General features: G+C 34.4%; 1 protein-coding gene and 1 long non-coding RNA gene across 3 annotated transcripts in view; one reads left to right on the top strand and one right to left on the bottom strand.

The window, feature by feature from the left end:
• Positions 1-20,113, top strand: part of LOC120330772 (uncharacterized) — a 188,918-nt gene that overhangs the window by 59,508 nt on the left and 109,297 nt on the right. The window lies entirely within an intron of this gene.
• Positions 1,594-18,867, bottom strand: LOC120330763 (VWFA and cache domain-containing protein 1-like). 2 transcript variants are annotated; one of them, XM_039397674.2, is made up of 28 exons: positions 18,333-18,867; positions 18,082-18,144; positions 17,686-17,865; positions 17,081-17,298; positions 16,622-16,781; positions 15,785-15,914; positions 15,337-15,405; positions 14,723-14,884; positions 14,315-14,422; positions 14,001-14,141; positions 13,394-13,546; positions 13,056-13,261; positions 12,398-12,634; positions 11,235-11,430; positions 10,747-10,924; positions 9,544-9,673; positions 8,838-8,944; positions 8,318-8,409; positions 7,135-7,273; positions 6,762-6,873; positions 6,237-6,347; positions 5,924-6,037; positions 5,057-5,198; positions 4,608-4,799; positions 4,255-4,415; positions 3,738-3,924; positions 3,296-3,545; positions 1,594-2,963 (listed from the first exon to the last, which is right to left on the bottom strand). In XM_039397674.2, exons 1-28 carry the CDS (start codon positions 18,501-18,503, stop codon positions 2,309-2,311), a joined length of 4,764 nt encoding a protein of 1,587 aa, XP_039253608.2. In that variant the 5' UTR covers positions 18,504-18,867; the 3' UTR covers positions 1,594-2,308. The 2 variants fall into 2 exon arrangements, with proteins under 2 accessions (XP_039253608.2, XP_039253607.2); XM_039397673.2 differs by having other exon boundaries at positions 3,284-3,545; positions 18,333-18,848.

The following is a 20,113-nucleotide window of genomic DNA, read 5'->3' as shown; positions in this document are numbered from 1 at the left end:
TTATTTTTTTCAAGCGTTGAAATTTTTAAATTTTGGTCGAATGTTTATTAAGTTGGTCAACCCTTTATATTTTCAAAGTCAAAGCACTATTGTTAATAATAAATATAGATCAAGAATGTTTCAAGTTATGAACGGTTTGAGGCAAGGTTGTAGTCTCTCATCATATATGTTCTTATTAATAATTGAAACATTTGCATGTAGAATGCGACAAAACCATAATATACAAGGTATGTGTCTCGGAAATACATAAATTAAAATTTCCTCGTTTGCAGATGATGCAACAGTATATTGCGATGGGTCACAAAAAAGTATCAAAACAATATTTTCGGAAACCGATATTTTCTTTACCATGTCTGGGTGCAAAATAAATATGAATAAATGCCAAGCATTATACTTGGGTAAAAATATTAATTGCCAAATTTTTCCTATGCAAGACCGAGGACTTCAGTGGAACCCTAGCTGTTTTAAAATCGAAATGGATTAAACAACTACGAAAAAGTTAAAACTACATTTAACGCTACTTCAAACTATTACAGTTCTGTATGAGGAAATAAAGCGATACATGCAAAAGTCTATATTGACTGGCTAATGCAGTCTTGGAATGTCATAAGACTCATAACGTCGATAACGATTATAAGAGGGTTTCTACTATCCTTCCAAAATCACAAACGATACTAATCCAGCAAGAATTCAATTCATTAGGGCACGTCTGTTGCACGGAGATAGAATATAAGTTGAAGTACAATTGCATGAAATTTTGGAGTGAACCATTCATTACCATAGAAAATGCGTTTCCAGATGTAGGCCTACGTACATCTAAGTCCAACTTGAAAGTTTTCGTTGAAATACCATAATACACAAGACAATTAATTTCTCACCCAAAAATGTTTGCAACATTCTTGCTCACAATTCGATTTCATGCGGGATTGCTTTATTGTGGAGAGCGGAAAAGTTAGTAGTTTACCTGCTGCGGAGGCCAGGTACAGTCTTGGAGGCAAAGTGGCAGCAGCCCCGGGCAGCACGTTATAGGGGTGAGTTTGTTGCTTAGTTTGATGATTTAAAATTTTAATAATAATATTACAAATATTTTAATCTCACTTGACCGTTAATTTATTTATTCCCATGTATACCAACATCCATAATTTGTTTATCCCCCATATTATTTTTGAAGTTAGGTTAGGTATAAGAGACAACATTATCAGAAACTCTCCCCGGGCAGCAGGAAAGTTTGACGCGCCACTGCCCAGATACCACAAGGTTGATTGAGTAAGTTTTTTTTAAAACGTACCAGTCACCGCATCTGCAGCTGACCAGTGAAAGTCACGAGCAATTCAAATTGATATTGGCACTATTGTAACCAGTGCAGTGAAAACGGTGCAATTGACATTTAGTCCAAATTGCTCTTGGCTCTTCTTATCAAAGATGGGTAAACTGGTACATGTATTTCCACATGTTTTTAAACATTTTAGAGGCTTTGCCAGTTTTCCGATTTCCAAATCGTGTTCATTGTTCAGTGTATCTGGGAAATCAAACCTATTATACTTGCTGGGCATGCGTATCTTGTTCGGGAGCATGATGGAAGTCTGGTTTTAATAGATTTACTGCCACTGCAGTCAAAAAAAGCAAGGCTTGCGTAATGCAAATTCGGCATTGGATCAAGTAGTGCAATTTGCGGCACAATAAAAAACTATCGAAAAACATTCTGTCATTCAATTTTTATTTGCTAAATTGGTAAAAATGAGTGCAATGAAATAAATGGGAATAATTCTTCTAATGTCTTTAGAGGAGTTGTTGTGAAATGAACGCTCTGTCTGCCTAAATCATTCGTTATCCCTTGGATTTGATTTCAGCCTTCGATGGCGCAAATATACGACGAAGTATGTTGGTGACCAAATCTCAACATCCTCGGGTCTTAACCACCACAAGCATGCATATTTGAAACAAATTCATACAGCAAAAGCGATTTGCTAGCGTATGTCAACTTGACCCATGCCTGAGCATATTCAAGACCACCCACTGACAATCCCTGGTGCTCGAAGGGAAATAATCATTCTTATGCATGTACTGAACGCGATATGGAAACTACCACGTTTTACAAGCACTGATGGGTTTTCCATTGCTGAATCGATTGACGTGCATCAATAAATCAGGTACAGGAGTATGATTCTACGAAACATGGTATTTTAACGTTGCTAGCAAAAGACTATACATGATATATATGGAGTAAAAATTTATAATTCACTTCCCAGATTTGATAGGAGCTCCAAAATATAAAATAATAGATGGTGCAAATGAAAAAAAAAATGAATTATACATAAACAATAAAATTATCAGTGTTTCTACTCCTTTTTTTCCTGTTTTTGATTCGATCTGTGTGTTCTTTATTCTGGAGTTGGCTTGAGTGATCGTAAGATGGGTTACGTTCCGCTTTGTTAGAATTCGCACCTGCATTGGTATATTTATTAGTGCTATTTTTCATTTCTGCAGAAAGACACGCATTATCTAAATTTTTGCTATTCGCATTGTCTTGCTTTGATATTGTTTTAATGTAAACAACTTTATTGCTTACAAACTCTTCACTAACTTTTGAATCGACATTATTGTCGCGTAATACTTCTACGTGGTCAGGCTCATCGTCAATTGTATCTTCTCCTACTTCTGCTAGTTCTTGTGATGAAGCTGTTCGCCAGCTATTATCATTATTAACTCGGCTTGAATCACCGCTACACATAGACATATAGTCTAATACTGCACCACTTTGTACTTGATTTTCTGTGCATTCTTCATCAGAATGATCGGACTGTATTATTGGAACATCACATTCAACATTCTTTGGTTCTTCAAACATGTTGAAATACATTGAACTGATGTCATCCACACTTGAAATATCATCCAATGGGCTAACTACTGGTTGCTCCTTTTTCTTCAACACCGAAAGGAGTATATTAGTAATAGATTTCATCCTGAAAACAAAAAATATGACTTGAGTGATACAGTTTAATTGTTGACGCGTTGTGTCCGTACAGCCTAAATGGATGTTCAAGATATTGTCTAATTTTAAAACAAACTGCGAATTAAAGCCAGGACTATTTTTGACCAGTAAAAAAAGAAATAGCAATTTTCAAAAAAATAAATAATTTTCTATATTACGCGTAATGAAATGAAAGGCCGTTTAGGTCAATTTCTATTGTCTCTTCAAATTGTCATCCGTAAGCTAGATTATTCTCAGAAGAGAATTGTTCACATAGTATTAGCATGTAAAAACGCCCTGAATTGATCCTACCTATTCACATACTTTAGGCTACTCTGTTGCGTTCGATCCTCTGATGGCAGTGCTTTTCGAGCGTGTTTAGCACGTGTGGCATTCCCCGAAAGGACGTTGTTGTGTTCTTTATTTTGAGTAGTTTTGTAATATTTTTCAGCAATGTGGTTTGTTTGCTCCTCATTATCTGAATGTTTTGCAGCGTTGTTTTCAGATGAAATTTTACTTTTGATAGCGGCTTCAGCGATGTTGGAGCTTGCGTCTACAAATGGATTGGCCGATCCTGAAATTTATATGGACAAGGTTAATTGTTAAGATAGTTTTCACTTTGACTCGGTTCGGTAATCTGTTGTAGTAGAACGTGGTATTTTATCCTAACTTCACGTTTACTTGTTATCTATTTTTGACACAGAATCTACTGTGAACCATATTATGGTACGCCAGAACACGAAAAGTCATTTTTGGATGACCCTACCTGAAGTTGCTTCTCCCAATCGGATGCTCGGTTTAAAATTTGTTGGATGTGGCTTTTCTTTGTCATTGTCCGAGGATGAAATTTTCCCTCCATCTTTGTTAACAAATTGTTTACCACGAACGATTTGAACAGGCCTGGGTAAACTTCTTGCTATTTCAGCTCCGTCACTATCGACTATAGAGAGCACCTAAATAGAATGGTGCAAACTATATTATTGACACGTTACAAAAAATGGTAGTTTGCTAAGACGGTCTAAGCATATAAACCAGAGTTAATTGATATCAGATGACAGTCAGTTTTTGAAAAGTTTGGAATTGGTTCGTCGGGCAATAGATCTTAGCTCAATTCGATTATGCACAATATTCAAGGAAATACATAATGTCGAATTGTTCGCTCAGTGATGAACGACATGTGTTTTTAATTAACTCTCTTATGAATTGATAGAATCTTCAAATGTAAGTCGTAAACTGTAAAATATATACTATCGTTAAGTCGCTTCGCATCAACAATAACTTACAACTTGTGGCGACGACAAAGATCTTTGTCGTGCACTTGTTCCGACAGACGATGCGCTTGTTTGCACAGATTCTCTGGGTCCTATGGATATACTGTTCGACTGAACCGAACCTCCTGCTTTTCCACCAATCGCAGCAAAAATGTTTGCAATATCGTCGTCAACTGGAATGTTATATTTAGATATATTTTATATACAAGAACAGAGAACCGTAACCCTAAAAATAACCTTAAAAATTGTTAATGTTTACAATACTACCCTAGTTATCAGCACCATGGTTAAACCATACCATAACAGTATTCGGTATTCATGAATTAATATTATAGTATAACATAGTTGATAAAAAGTTGACATACCTTCTGAATATACTTGATTGCTATTGTTAGATTTTAACATTTTTTTCCGTTTATTCATTTTTCTATGTAGATAACAACAACCGCTTATTGTCGCTACGAATATTATAACAAACATTCCGCCTGATACACAAATTGTCAACAAAATTTTGTCATCCAGTTCCACTTGTGTGTAGCACACCTCGGGATTTATGTCTGAAGTGAGATACCATTAGAAATATGATACTGACGTAATGAAAAGTGCTTGAAATTTTGAAGTTTTTTTTTATTTTTCTCAATATGGCTAGGTATGTCGTCCTTCATTTTAGCAAATCTAATATCGATAATGAGTTTCAAAAACGAAATGCCTTGAAATGCAACAGATGTAGTGATTAGATTATTTAAATTGTTATTTCCAGTTTGTGTATTCGAAGAACAAAAAGTGCAATTATCTTTATTTATATATGAATTACCAATGCCAAGTATTTTCTGTCCTTCAAAACCATTGTAACAAAAATCAGTCTCAGAGCAATAAGGTTTCTCTAAATATGCTCCAGACAAACTTTTTTTGCACCAAGTACATCCAACGACACTGGAACAGTTGAAGTGTGATACCTAAAATAAGTTTCAATGATATAGTTAACTTCTCAGGATAAATTGATAATTTTTGTATTCCTTTTCGGGTAATTGTTTCAATGCTACAGTAAAATACCATATATTTAGCAAAATTTTCTGGGACAATACTGCTCACTGAATTCAACAGATTTTTGCTCTGAGCACACTGCCCTGCACAGTTTAGGCTGCTTTCCTAATCGGCTCATCTCCGTTTAAGTAGATCACAAAGAACAAGCTGAACCCATTTAAAAATGTTCTAATGTTTGCTTCATTCAGTGTGCCGCCGATGTCGAAAAGCTGTCAAGCGTGATGCAACAACAAGTGTCACGCTAAATGTCATTTGTATTTTTTTCTTTTAATAGAACGACTGAGTTGAGTTCCCTATTGTCGAAGTCTTCGCGCGCTGTTCAGTTTTTAACTTTCAAAAAATTTGTGCGGTCCGCCAAGACTTGCAGCCTTTAATTTTGACCCGCGAGCGACAAAAAGGTTGCCGACCCTTGATCTCTATACCTATGACGTTACAATGCCCTGGCAGCTAGCTTGTGCGAGGCAAACAATGCGTATCATAGGATTCATAACCAACATTTTTGTACCTGCAACTACTACAAAGCCTATGTTAAATAAAGATGCGGCCCGCGGTTTCATCCAGTTATTTTTAACTGGCACTCTTGTATTAAAGGTTGCACACCCTTGGTTTACATGCATATTAGTAGGGACATTCTTACCAGTTTCTCGCATTTTGGGTCGTAGCAAGGTGGCAATGAGTCAGCATAACAATCGTTTTCAACAACTTTACATCGATCTCGAAATGGATAGCAGGCTACGATATCAACACCAGCCTAAAAGGCAAACCATAAAACTAAGTCAGTAAAATTTGTCAGGAAATATTTTTGGATTTAGTACTATGATGAGGATGTCCGAATAAGCATTAATATAATGCGTAAATATATATAAAATCAAAAAGAAAAAGTATTTCACAAGACCAACTCTTTGAAAAAATAACAGCGTCAAAGCCGCAAATGTCACATAAATACTCACATCAACGAAGCTGGTACAGCTGTTTATCGTGAGATCAGCTCTGCATGGGCATTCGCATGTTGTGTTTGACCAATCATCGTGTATAACACATTCCGTGTGTTGACTGCATGGCTAAATAATCAAAAAAAGAATCGAAAAACCCTCATAGGCTACCAAAATTTGCCCACAAAACTTTTTGAATGAGGTATAATTCGTTGAGGCAAACCGTAATTCGTTTAATTACTTTGATAAAAATATCGGAATATTTCCAAAAGTTGTTTCTCAAGAATATCAAAGCATTCAAATAGGCCATAGAGAGCGAAAAAGGGTGTTATATATATATATTGCGTTCAAATATTTGCATACAAATAACTTGTTTCGAAAACTCAACAACGTGGCACTGAAAATGGAGTTAGGATGGCATGAATCAACTATATCGACGTCACTCTGTTACCCACAGGTGGTTATGTAACAAACCTAACTATATCGTAGTTGTGCGCCACATATTGCATTGTTCGTCGTATAGTGAACATTTGCTATTTTTACCTTGTTGAATTTGACACATGTATGATAATAACAAGAACTGTGGGATTCTCTTGCTACAAAAAATATGTTGGTGTTGGGAACTGCTTCCATGTAGTATCGTTTGCATTTGTCCCTAAAATATTAATAAAAATTATAAATAAGCAAACAAATAAATTATGTTCCCCACTACGAGGAAAATGATTATTAGTTGAAAGGCGATTCATCATCATTATCTTATCTCATATCAAATAGAATGGGAAGAATAGTTTTCCCAGAAACCTATATTAAATATAAATTTCTATAAATTTTGACACACAAGTCCACACATGTAAATACCACCATTAGGCAGTAAATATGACAAGTAAACCTCAATTCAATAAAATGAGTACGCAACCTGTGTTCCATTTCATTCACATAAGCATTTTCAACCAGAACGTATGTAACTTTGTACTTTGTTGTCTCTAATTCAAGACACCTTGCTCTATACATTAAACCTCGTTGGAGAAGAATTTCCGATAATGGACCATCTTCGCCTTGAAAATGATAAATTCAAATTCATTATATTATTAAAATGGCAGGTGCGTCCCCTCAAAATTACAGTAAGTAACTATAAGTTCGAAATGAAAATAGAACTAATCGCAAGTACAAATATGAAAGTTTGTTCCAGCATCAACCTTATCTTTTTACATATTATTCGTCATATTTTTCTCCTTTACAGACTGTACAAAGTACAAATAAACGTACAAATATATAAGATTGATTCACATAACAAAGTTTAGCACTTAAACGGATGTCAGATGCCAATATACATCATTTTCAATAGACTGAATAATATCTTTTGCCAGAACAAGTAATTATACAAAATATTGTAAGTGTGTAATTGTCTACAAACATATGTAATGAAAAATAGTTGCCTGTTGTTGGTCTCCATAAACCGTTGAGTAGGTGGTTTAATGCCTTAATTATAACACAATCCTAATCTTTCGACCTACCGAAGTAGGTAAAGCAGAGCAACTTATATCAGTATATGGGAAGGGAATAATGATCGTAATTTTTGAGAAAAATTCGAAATACTATTGGCCCACGTTATTACACATTAAGTCTATATATAATTGGAGACAGCATGTTATGTTGAGTACAGCTTCGAATTTATAGTATGGTAACACGACTTGATTTCCAAAAGATATGATTGGTTTATTTCAAAAGATGGCATTACTACCAAAATTGAGTGATACACGATGATATCTACAATACATGTCAAAATCACGTGACCCGGATCTCTCCGAATAGATTTGTTGCAAGCTTATGACGCAAACATATGCGCGAGGTGACGTAGGCCTACTGTTGCTGCAGACAGTTTGTGTGAACTTCATGACAAAGCCGCATTGCGTCAAAACTTTCGAGTACTCCAGGCTCATCAATGTCAGGCAAAGAAATACAACATCTCAATGAACTGACGAAACATTGATAGGGCCACTATTAACAATTCGTCTCAAATTATCTAATTCGAGAAATTAATTCCTTTATGTATAACTGCAATCGGTAATTTGATTTTTTTTTAGCTTAAGTGTACTTACCGGTAATGTGTTTTCTTTCCGGCGAACCTGATTCTGTATAATCTTGGTGTAAAACTAAATATCCTCTGATATCCATCAGAATGCAATGCCATCTAAAATTAATTTGTTTGTAAAATTAATAAAATCAAAATGTTTATTTGTGTATCCCCTATAGACACGTATGTTGGCGCGGCGGTGTGGCTCAACGGGCTAAGCTTTAGGAATACGCTCGCCAACGCACCTCTAACTACTCTGCGTGGGTTCGCAGGTTCGAATCCCATGCAGGGATGGTTATGTGCGAGAGGATTGCTGGACTCCTCGCCGTCGGTGGGTGGTTCACGTAACCGCTGGTCGGTTACGGCTTCCTCCACCACCAAGTCCATGCTTCCGAAAACAAACAATACAGTAAATCTAATCCCATACCCGACTTGGAATGGTAACCGGACGAGAGGCGTGGTTCGCCATATGGATAAGCCGTCTTATCGGCTTTCCTCTCCCCCGGGATAAATATGTAAATCCTATCCTGGTTACTGTATCAAACCTCATTTTGCACATTGGATAAAACTCAAGAAGTTTTGCGTAGATATATGTAAGTGACAAATCCAATCCCATCACACCAATCACTTTCTTCTCGGTTAATCCCGCGTTCTGTGAAAGTTGAATTTTTCAATTTTGTTATGTAATCGTAATTCAAAGTTAATAAGAGACTTTTAAGGTTGAAGATTTAAATCATATTTGTACTCGAATAATGTAGATGCAAGTGTAAAATTGCATAAACAAATAGAATAGAAGGTCGACAAAAGGAAGGCTTAGCCGGTTAGCCGGTAATGTAAAAATATCTGCATATTTTCAGATTTCATATCTTATGACAGAACATGTCTAAGTTCAGCCTAAGTTTAAGTATGTAGGTCATCATTATAAATTCTAGATGAATCCATGTGACAAACCACGCACTTTTTACAACCATACAATCGTGCGTATAGAGTACCTTTCAACAACTCAGATGCATGTATCTGAGACGAGAACCATGCAATAGCGACATTGACTGTAATAACCGTAAAGAAAGCCTTCGCCCGCCACATGATTAAGTCGTTTTATCAACTTTCTTCTCTCTCGAAATAAATATGAGAATTTATTACTTTAAATGGAGCGATGGTGATAGTATTTTAATGTAACAAGTAAAAGCGTATTACTTTGTAACAGATATTTTGCTTAATAATAATTATGGAATCCTAAGTTGATCTTACCCAATCGTTAAGTGGAATTTGTGGAGTGTGTACAGTATGACTTATTGTTATGACATTTCCTGCACCAGCAACATCTTTATAAGGAAGTGAAAATACTCGCATGTCTGGATAAGCAAGTGCTAATTCATACCTATAAAAAAACAAGCCATTTCATACAGTATAAAAATTAAAAAAGTTCCTACCATCGCGTTGATCCTAATTATTGAGTCAATAAGCGAGATACACGTGGAAAATGTTAAATATTGGAGGCGTATTAAATGTATATATATTATGAAAGTGTTCCGGAAATTTTTTTTACAATTTCGGCGTGGGCTTTATTATTTCATATTTTATTTCTTTAAGGGTGACGTGATAAAAAATTTTGTGAAAAAGAAATATTATCTAATTATCTAAATTTTTCCAGAAAGCGCTACTGTGGAGTAAACTAAAAAAGTAATCTTATCGTTTATTATTTCCATATCATGCTGTTGAACAGTTGCAACAATATTGTGGGTTTCTGTGAAGTTGCGTGCTAGCTTTCGTTGCACGTTTTGTCTTTCGCCGTCTACTCCCGTATATATGATACGCCCGTAATTTCCGGGCAGTGTCTCGGCCAAACAGTAATTACCCTTTTCAGGTTAATCATTCTCAAACGGTTAATTTTTGTGTGTGTCTGAAATCTACGTGCTGGTTTCAGTCTACTTCAATCTCAAGCATCAGTGTTGAATCAATAAGGATACATAAGCATTATCGTCAATAATTACAAAATTACCAATTCATGGAATGAGCGCATTTTTTGTCATTCCCAATTTACATTGAAAAACCTTTTATCATATTTGATAATTACTCTCAGCTAAACTTATGATATCCCTAAATGCTGATTTCAGGTTTTCAATTGAATATTGTTGTTCAAATTTAAATGCGCTAACAAGATAACAAATTTATACACAGAGACAAAAATACAGTTTTAACTTAAAAGTCGGTTTCTTCAAAATTTATCGAATTAATGTAGTACGGGAATCCTCCGCAAGTGTTATCCTTGATCACTATTGACAATTTCAAAAATAACAATCATACATCCTGTTGTATAGAAGTGGTGATTAGTAAATAGGTACAAAATTCTACACGACGTTTTTTCAATCCGTTCTTTCAAGGTTTTATACAAACAACCGTAAATCACCAGAATGTTAAATAATGATAATATTAATATTAATTTGCACTAACCAAATCCGTGTTATCGGATCATACGAAGAAGTTATGTTTGTTCCAGGATAGAATCTGACCATTCCTGACCTTGTACCAATGAATCGCCTGACTATGTGATTGTCTTTTTCTGACATCCAAATCGCATCCACACTTGATGTCCAAATGATATCCGATATTACGTTAACATGAATCGAATCTATGATAATGGTGAATAGTTTTACAAAATTTAAATTCGTACACCAACTGCAAATTACAAATTATTTGAGAAACCGGACACTTTTGTTCTACAAATAATGTAACGTCCCTTATAGCTAAATTTCCAACACATTTCCTTAACATATTTCAGCTGCAAAGCAGTATAGTTGGATTGTCTAAATTTTATAATTTCGACACACCATTACCCCATTTATACTTTAAAGCTTGGAATTTCTTTTTTAGTTGAAAGACTTCATCAAATAATTTTTTGACTTGTATTAAGGGCTCGTATGGATTCTTTCTATACTTACCACATGTTAAAGGGGGTGTTGTATAGTATTTATAAATCTGATAAGCCTCCTCCATTGACGACGCACTCAAAAAATCGTTGAACATACTCTCATATTCTTGCACTTGTTTTATAGTTTCACTATTTGATTCATATTCTTCTGGCTGTATAAAACACTGCGGCGATAGTTTTACAACACTGGAAGTTACGGTCGACATCTAAAAAAAATTTCATGGATGCATATATATAGAGATTTTAAACGCTAGTGCTTAAACATATCTTCACTACTTGATTTTGCACTTCAATTCAATTTATTTAACAATATTCATTCAATATTCATTTGGGACTGTTTTCATTGTGGAGTGCAGCAGTTTTTCTGTTCACTTTCTAGAGAAGACCCTGAGGACAGAAATTTTTTTGTTTGAAAAACAATTGTAAAATAAAAATTTTGCTCTCATGACACAGAGCAACTAACTCAATATTTGTTTCCTAATTTGAACGCGAATTCGGCATATATGCATCGTTTTGCTAAAGCGTGTCTGCTATTTTGTTATTTTGGCAGTTGTCATTGGGACAAACGCTTTTTTATTATACTATTGGGTCAATTACTGTTAAATCTACTTGGAAATGGAAGGGGTGCCAAGCTATTACATCTTCACGCTTTCTTTATTTATTTTACGACATTCTTTTGCTGCATCACCAGTAACCGCATTAAGTTTTCTTGATCGAACATCTTTGCGGATATCTCGCCGAGAGAACCCGACTTAAAAAGGTGGGAATCGCAGGAATCCGTGACAAGAGATTCAGTTAATAGTAGACAACATGGAAGGGATCAGAAAGAGTAGGTATCGATGGTCGGTGAATAATTGGTAGGCATCATATCGGTGACTAAATGTAGGTATCTGGGCTGCTGTTTGAAATGATTTGCCACGGTGTATAAGCTGGTATTCTCCCAATCGATGCTTCAAATTTTAAACAGTTTTTATTGTCTCAATTTAATAACTGCAATCCAACTATAGACTCAATAGATGAAGCAGAAACTTCAGGCAGTGCCAATGAATTTTAGTACCGCTCGAATTTCTGCCATATGGCTGATAGGCAATATCTTTTTACCTATACTTACAAAATATATTCAAGCAAGCCTAATAATTTTGGGTATAATAAATAAACTGTCACAACAATTACCTTATAAAGATGGCGGCAAACGTCTTGAGTATTGAACAAATCTAGTCTGTGGTAACGGAAAGTAGACATACTCATATTTGGGCACCGATGAGCGACAATTGAATTTCCTTTTTTGTCGAAACAACCAAAAATGGACTGAGGAGGACTTAAATTCACGATGTAGTCATTCACTTCTTCAACAAAGCACAGCGAAAAGTTTGTGTTTGGTATAGAATGCCAGTGGTAAGTTTGATTTATCTGTATATATATATATGATGAAATTAAAACAATGATGAAATCAAAATATTAATCACTAATTTGAGTATAATTACCAAGCTGTTAGAGGAAAACGTATGGAATTTAGTTGATTCTCGCAAATGATTTCATTTTATAATAGTTTTTGTTTGAATCAAAGTAAAAATATAATATTTAGAATTTGTAGTTTGATTTCCAGTAGTCAGTTGAATTGCCTCTCCCTCTGCCTACGATAATGCGTTTGGGATTTGTTTTTATTTACAAGTTTCGAGTGTTTCAGGCTGAATGAACATTGATTTACCTTTTCCAAGATCTGTACAAAGTGTGTTATAGAGTCAAAGTACATGAAAAACAAAGACAACTTACAAGTCAACAAACAGCGAAATAACAAACGGAAAAAAGGACAATCTGTCGCGAAACTTACAATGAATACTTTATTGCAGTCGCCAGCCGGTGCAACTCTATTTGAAAGAATCGTCTTCTCTCCTTTGAGACCTTCCTTCATCGACTTAATTACGCATTTCAAAGCCTCATCGCGCTCCAAGGTTTCGATGTGGATAAAATATGGTGTATTGAGAGATTTTTCTGGCACCGGCATCAACGGGTGAATAAGAACACGTCCAGATCCATCTGTAAATCACAATCGAGTATTATTAAAAAATAGGGGTCAAAGCGAATAATACAACTTTGACATTTTCATTGTATAGATTTCACGATTCGCCTATTTTAGATGCAGTATTGAGCAAAAAGTTTTTCTCTTACCTATCACAAAAACATATGACCTATCGTCATTTTTAAGTTTGATGACATCACCCAACAGATCCGATATGGAGATGTCATTGGCAGCAACGGCGGCAATGAATGTTCTTTTTGCATCCTGCCCTACTACAGGAAATCCAACTGTGAATATCAAACCTATAAAAACAGTTTTTAGCATTGTTAAATTGGAAAAGTAGTATTAATGCATTTCACACCTCTTATCTAGTTGGAATTCTAGTACTTTCAATCGAAGCGCAATACATCCCAATTCATATTTCATGAAGTGCATCCCATGATTCATACTTTTTACCCGATCAAGTCCATATATATATAAGTTTTTATTCAAATACAAAGCCAAAAAGATTTGGAAATGAAGATTTGGAATTATCCAAGTTTGGCATTATCTGCATTTGCCAGGATAACGCACTCTTGATTTCGCGCAAATTTTTTTTTGAGATAATTTTCAGACTAGTTTATATAAAAATCCTCGTTTATATGGCTCGGAAGTACAATCCACAGCTTTCGACCGCCTTCCGCCATCTACATAAACCACGTACAGAGATTATTCATGAACCTTAACGAAATTTTGTTAACAACAAATTTTACTAACCGAGGCCACCAGGATCAAAGTAAGGAACTGAGAATGAAGGCTCTTCACTCCTTTCTATTGTGTCATTTTTAATCAACTTCGTGTAAAAGAAAGTTAATCGATCTCGTAACTGATAAGGCTCTTGAATCTTGTAAGCGCTTCCTAAATAAATCATTTTTTCATTATATAAAGGTTCGGGTAAATTGAATCAATAGGCCGGGAGAGACGTTTAACTATTTTGTCTTACCACTGTTCTATACTCAAGGCACAATGTGTTTTGTTTTTATCCAAAATTATATTTTTGACAAATAAACGATTCAAAAAATGTTTCTGACCTTGCGTTACATTTCGTACAGTAAATCCCTCTTTTTCTGTGATGTCATCTTTACCGAGTTCATCGTTGAAATCTTGATTTGCTAATTTTTTCAGAAGTTCCATGTTAACTGAAGATATATAATAAAATTTCCTGCGTTGAAATACGTTCTTTTTTAAAAAATTATAACCAAATACGTTGAAATGTGTGCACTTCATAGATTTATTTAACAAAATTACGAAACATCGTTCGGAAGGAAAACATGCAGAAATGAGATCAAATATAATAGTATATATAGTTCCGTGACATGAGCTATTTAATTAAAGCAACTTATTGTGACTTATCGCACTTAGCTCACTCATATATTTATGAATTGTATGGACTATTCAATTCTTCATGATTTTGCCACTATTTACGATAACATATTCACCTTGTCTTCCAAGACCATAGGTAAATATGGTTGCATAGTTCAATATGTTTCTGTTTCCTTCCCTGATGATTCGATAAATGTTGTTTAGTTTATTGTGGTGAATTTCACTTGCATCTCCGTCAGATATGAACAGTATCACACAACGCATTCTTTTATTAAATCCTGGTTAAACCAAATAGACAGTCAAGGACATATAACGAGAAATGATATGGTTTTGGCAAATCAAGAAGATTTTCAGAGTCTTCCAATATACGAAATATCCTTAGGCAAGAATCTGCTTGATAGTCGAAACAGGTTTTAAAGTTGCAACAAGTGCACATACCATTTATTTTACCTAGTCGCTATGAAGAAGAGAATAGCTATTATAAACAAACACTTCAGCCATGTGACAAGTTCAGTATAAACCTCGTTGGTATTAGTAATCCTAACTTGTTAACATTCCCTCTTATGAAGCCGCCACAGCTGAGAGTAGCAAAAAATATGGTCAAAAAATTATGAACTTTCTTGTTACTTCAAAATCAGTTATAAAAATATATATATATATATAATATAGTATATTATTTTATCTGAACTATATTTGTCACCCTGTTTATAAACGAACCCCGATGCATTACCTTCGGTAAAGTTTTCGGATGCCATCAAATCAAAAGCAGCTCGAAAAGCTTCAGCATAATTCGATTGGCCTTGAAAAATAATTGGAATTTTAGTGATAAGCATGTTTCGGATTTTTTTTTTCAAATCGAATATGTGCTATCGATTTGGTTTCTGCGGAACTAACTACTTATGCTTCATCTATGCTTTTGTGACGGTGGATCCGTATGCATTTACTGCAAAGATGCAGTAACTAGAGTGAAGATAACCGTTCTGGGTGATTCCAAGAGTCTTGCAGCACACTAAAATAGTTAGTTATTTATCTACTATATATATATTTATTTATAATATCCAGCATGCCTTACATATACCAGTTATGTGTTTAGAAAAGTGGTGGTATCCCTAATAATATTTGTGAGTATAATATGAACAATTATATAAAAATGTGTGAATTGGTTCTTTATTGAATACCTCCCGGTTGCAACTTTGATAGAAATTCTTCTTTCAGTTTTTTCTTATTCATTCCATCAGCATATGCCAACTGTTTACTAAAGCAATCGCTTGGATAAAACGCAGTGTCATTAAAAGCAACGATTCCAACCTAGTGAGACGAATATATTATATATATTATAAATTTGATACAAAAATGCTCTTTAGTTTTCTGAGAGTGAAAAGTACCTATCACACATAACTGATTTAAATGATTTATGATCGATTATGCGCACAAAAACAATCTCTCGTATCGCATTGATTGAATGTTCATATATTTTTTGTTTGGTATAGTTCAATGTCGGTATAGTCTTATTTTGTTTCCAATGCGCCGTAATTTGTTTTACAAAAATTAAATGTGTCGTTAGTTTAAAATATCTGAAATACACCGATTCAGAAAATGAAAATGTAGTTGGCATTGAACTTTAAGAAAACGCATTTTACCACCAACAAATCAAATGGAAATTCGACTGCGAAAACATATTGTGAAAATATGTAAAAATACGTGTAAAAAGGGAACGTCTATTAGAATGATGATGTAGTAAACTACAGTCGCAAATTTCAAACTTCGAATTACCAAAAAAAAAATTTTTAAAATAAAGATTGGCGTGCTAAACTGAAGCGACTGAAGCGAAACTAAATGACGAGGCTTACAGGATGAAGAAATTTTATAGAAAAGATAAATTATAAGATACAATTTAAAATGACGAAGAATTAAATCTCGATTGACTAATGTTATCTGATCGTCAAAGATTCTTAAATTAACCGTTTTTAACGATGTGTTAACGAATGTTGATTAGTGAAACGTATTAACATCACCATATCACTAGGCATGAAAGAATCCAACAACGTTCCAATTGCATCAGCAGCAACGTCAATCAACCGTTCACTATTGTGAGTTCTACCCATAGAATTCGACGAGTCCAGTAAAATTACTACGCGCTTCTTCTCAGGACTAGCAGCTTCCACATACCACGGTCTTAACAATACCAAATAAAATGATAAATCATTTAACGCAAGCATGCAATATTAATGGTATCTATCCAGTAGCTTTGCATATATGTACCGTAATTGATTAAATTTACAACAATACTGAGTTGTTTTGTATTGAATTGTACTGCTGACTTATTGCCTAAAACGCTTCTAAATGTTCATCCGGCGAAATTGAGTTACCTATGATTTTTAATGGCATTTGAAACTATCGATAATAGCGGTTTTAGATATCTAATAATTCAATATACTGATTATCGAAACGCAAAATAAAAGAAACTAAAGTACCGGTATCGTGGGTCATATTGATTTCCCCTACAAAAATCCTGATTTCTGTGTGCTGGGTAGGAAAACAGCACGCCCTGGTTTGAGCCAACGTATTGCCATTTCAAAAAAGGCATATTCTTGTTATTTTCAATCATTTGGTTCACAACAGCCCGTGGGAGTTGGTAGTATGCCAATGGTGTAGAAGGAGACACCAGTTCGCAAATGGTGCTGTTGTCAATCTGAAACGAAAATACCAATAATCAGATAACGCAGTATAACAGATAACAGACAGAATTGTTTTTTGCATGGGAGAAAGATAATTTTCTAGAGCTCTACATAATTTTAGCAATAGAAAAATTTGGCACAGCTATTTTGAATTCTGAATGTTCTTTGAGAGAAAAATATCAAAGTCAAGAAGCTATTATACTTTCATCCATTTCCTAGCGAGTTGCTGGGATAAAAAGGATTTGAAAATTTTAAATCTTTGACGTCGATCTCAAGATAATTTTGTGCACGCGATGTGGAGCAGAAAGTTATCAGCTCGTTAACACATTAGGATGAGCAATACACAAATTGTTTACAGATATTTCAACTATGTGAATAGCTAGAATATTTTTGAAAGTCACCTTTGTTTTGAATCGTTTATCCATAGCAGTTTTAGATTCGTCATACTTGCAGCACGATACCCATTTGGAGCGAGACGACATTTTGTGCTTTCCTGTTTGAATCTCTGCTTCAAGAATTTGCTTTGTCAATCTTAATCCGTCAATATTTTGACTAATTTTTTCGGATATTATCCCAGATAACTGACAAAATGGAAGAGGTGTAGTATTCTCACAGTATTGGCATTTGCCAGATTACGATTATTCTGCATTTAAATACCCTGTTTCAAAACTTGAAAAGTACCTTGTAGGCAATTTCATGTCATGCGTAATTCTTGAAGTTTAAATATACTAACAATCTTTAATATATACAATACATTTATACAATTTGAATACAATCACGTATTTAAACTCAGTTACCTGTTTCACAAGTAAATTCCCGTCATACTTTGTCCTCGTGAAATTTAATACATCAATTCGGGCCTGACAAAAGAATAATAAGTAAATATCACAACGAAGTGTATGTAGGTTTTCATTTCGCTTTATATGCCAGTTTTCTGTAATAATAATCAAGGACAAAAATGATTTTGTATTCATACAGGAAAAGGCATTGCTGAGCATGGCCTTGAGCTTCGTTTTATACTTTTTTCAGTAGCGAATGACTGTGTTACCTGCACTGCTTCAACTCCAAGGGATTTATTCATCAGGCGGTCGATATACTGTCCGAGCAACTGTATGTCCACTTCATCAGATGGAGCTACATTCGTCCCAACTGTGTGCGCTATCAGCATGACAAACATGGATATGTATTCTGCTTTTGTTCTCCATTTTTGAACTCGCATGCTGTTTTTATATATTAGTAACAAATCTATAGAAATGATAATTTCACATAAATTGAAATTGAACCAGCTATAGCAAAATGATAAAATACAATACCGTTTATATTTTAGCTGTGCTGATATTTCGTTGTAGTATATATACTAGTAACTAAGCTATTGTGTGTGTCCTTATTGTGGACATAAATTGATATAGAAATAATCAACAATAACAACTTATGCTATTAAACAAAATGAAACAAACAGATTCAACAAACTACTTTATGTAAAACATTGGATAAGCTCAAAACGACTGAATTTTTAATCCAGCTAGCGTGCTTAGAATTATTGTTCACATATACATCAGCGACATGAAACTTGATTCTATATCTTACTAATAATACTAAGGTAGGAACAAACAAATCCACTAAGCAATAGAATATTTTATTTAGGTTATATTTAAGAAGGCACCTAATACTTGAGGCTTGTAATAACAGCAGTGTAAGCCAATATCATTAATAACAAGGTATTGCAGTGCCGGGGGCTATGTTCATTAAAACAAGGCTGCGACACTTCCTTTCTCCGATGGAGCGTTTAATTTTTGTCTGATGACCTTGATCATACACATTTACTATATATATATATATCGTTTAAATTTCCAAGCATGTTGCGGGCAGCGTGATTTCAACAGCCTGATAAGTAAATAATTATGATTTGACAACTATAGTCAAACAACAATGCCATATTTTTATATTTGTGTAGTGATTTAGGCTATAGAATCATAAAAATAAAAAATAAATATTATCTAGAAAGAATAAATTATGAAAAGTAAACAAACTAAAAGCGTGACCAATTCTGGAAGTAGGCACTTGATTATTAGTCATTTATTTAGTCACCTCAAAAAAGGGGGAAAAGGAGGTTGTATATTAACCTAAATATATGATTAATTGATTCATTTTATCATTCAGCTCTCTGAGATGCAACGATCAATCAGCATAACTAATTAATTCAAGCGTAGTAGTCTGAGTGATCGCACGCGGTTTATCACTACTAAAAAGGCCATGATATGAAAAAAATTATTTGTCATAATAGTTATCTGAGATGCACTTTATGCATCTGACTCTAGTAGTTATAAATTAAGAATGGCAGGTCCGATCGTATTCATAGACATACATAAATATATATATTGTCACGCTAATAACCGAATTGCGTAATTCATTTTTAGCAGTTTTGAGAAAAACGTAAAAACTTCCTAATGATATTGTTTGGCCATTGAGAGTCAATAATTTGCCATGGTTCAATTTTTTGATCGTAGCCGGATTTAAGTTAATTTGTATGACGCAGTTAAGTGACGTCATAATGGCGCACTGTGACTTAGGCAGAAATGTGTCTATGACTTGGGGACATACGCAATTTTGCAACTTTACTATATGCACCAGTCCTGAAAACTAAATATTCCAAAAACTAATGTAAGTCTCAGTATCTGCAATGTCTAATCCCCAAACTAGCTAATCAGTTTCAATTACATTATTTTTTTATGTTTAAAAATATATATTTCATCAATATAACACGTTCTACACACCCACCGAAATAAGACTAAGATTAAATATAAAGAATAAAACAACAATGCACCCAAT

This window comes from Styela clava, chromosome 6 (genome assembly GCF_964204865.1).
Source record: "Styela clava chromosome 6, kaStyClav1.hap1.2, whole genome shotgun sequence".
Taxonomy (NCBI): Eukaryota; Metazoa; Chordata; class Ascidiacea; order Stolidobranchia; family Styelidae; genus Styela; species Styela clava.
The sequence above is the reverse complement of the archived record's forward strand: the minus strand, read 5'-3'. Positions and strand labels throughout refer to the sequence as shown.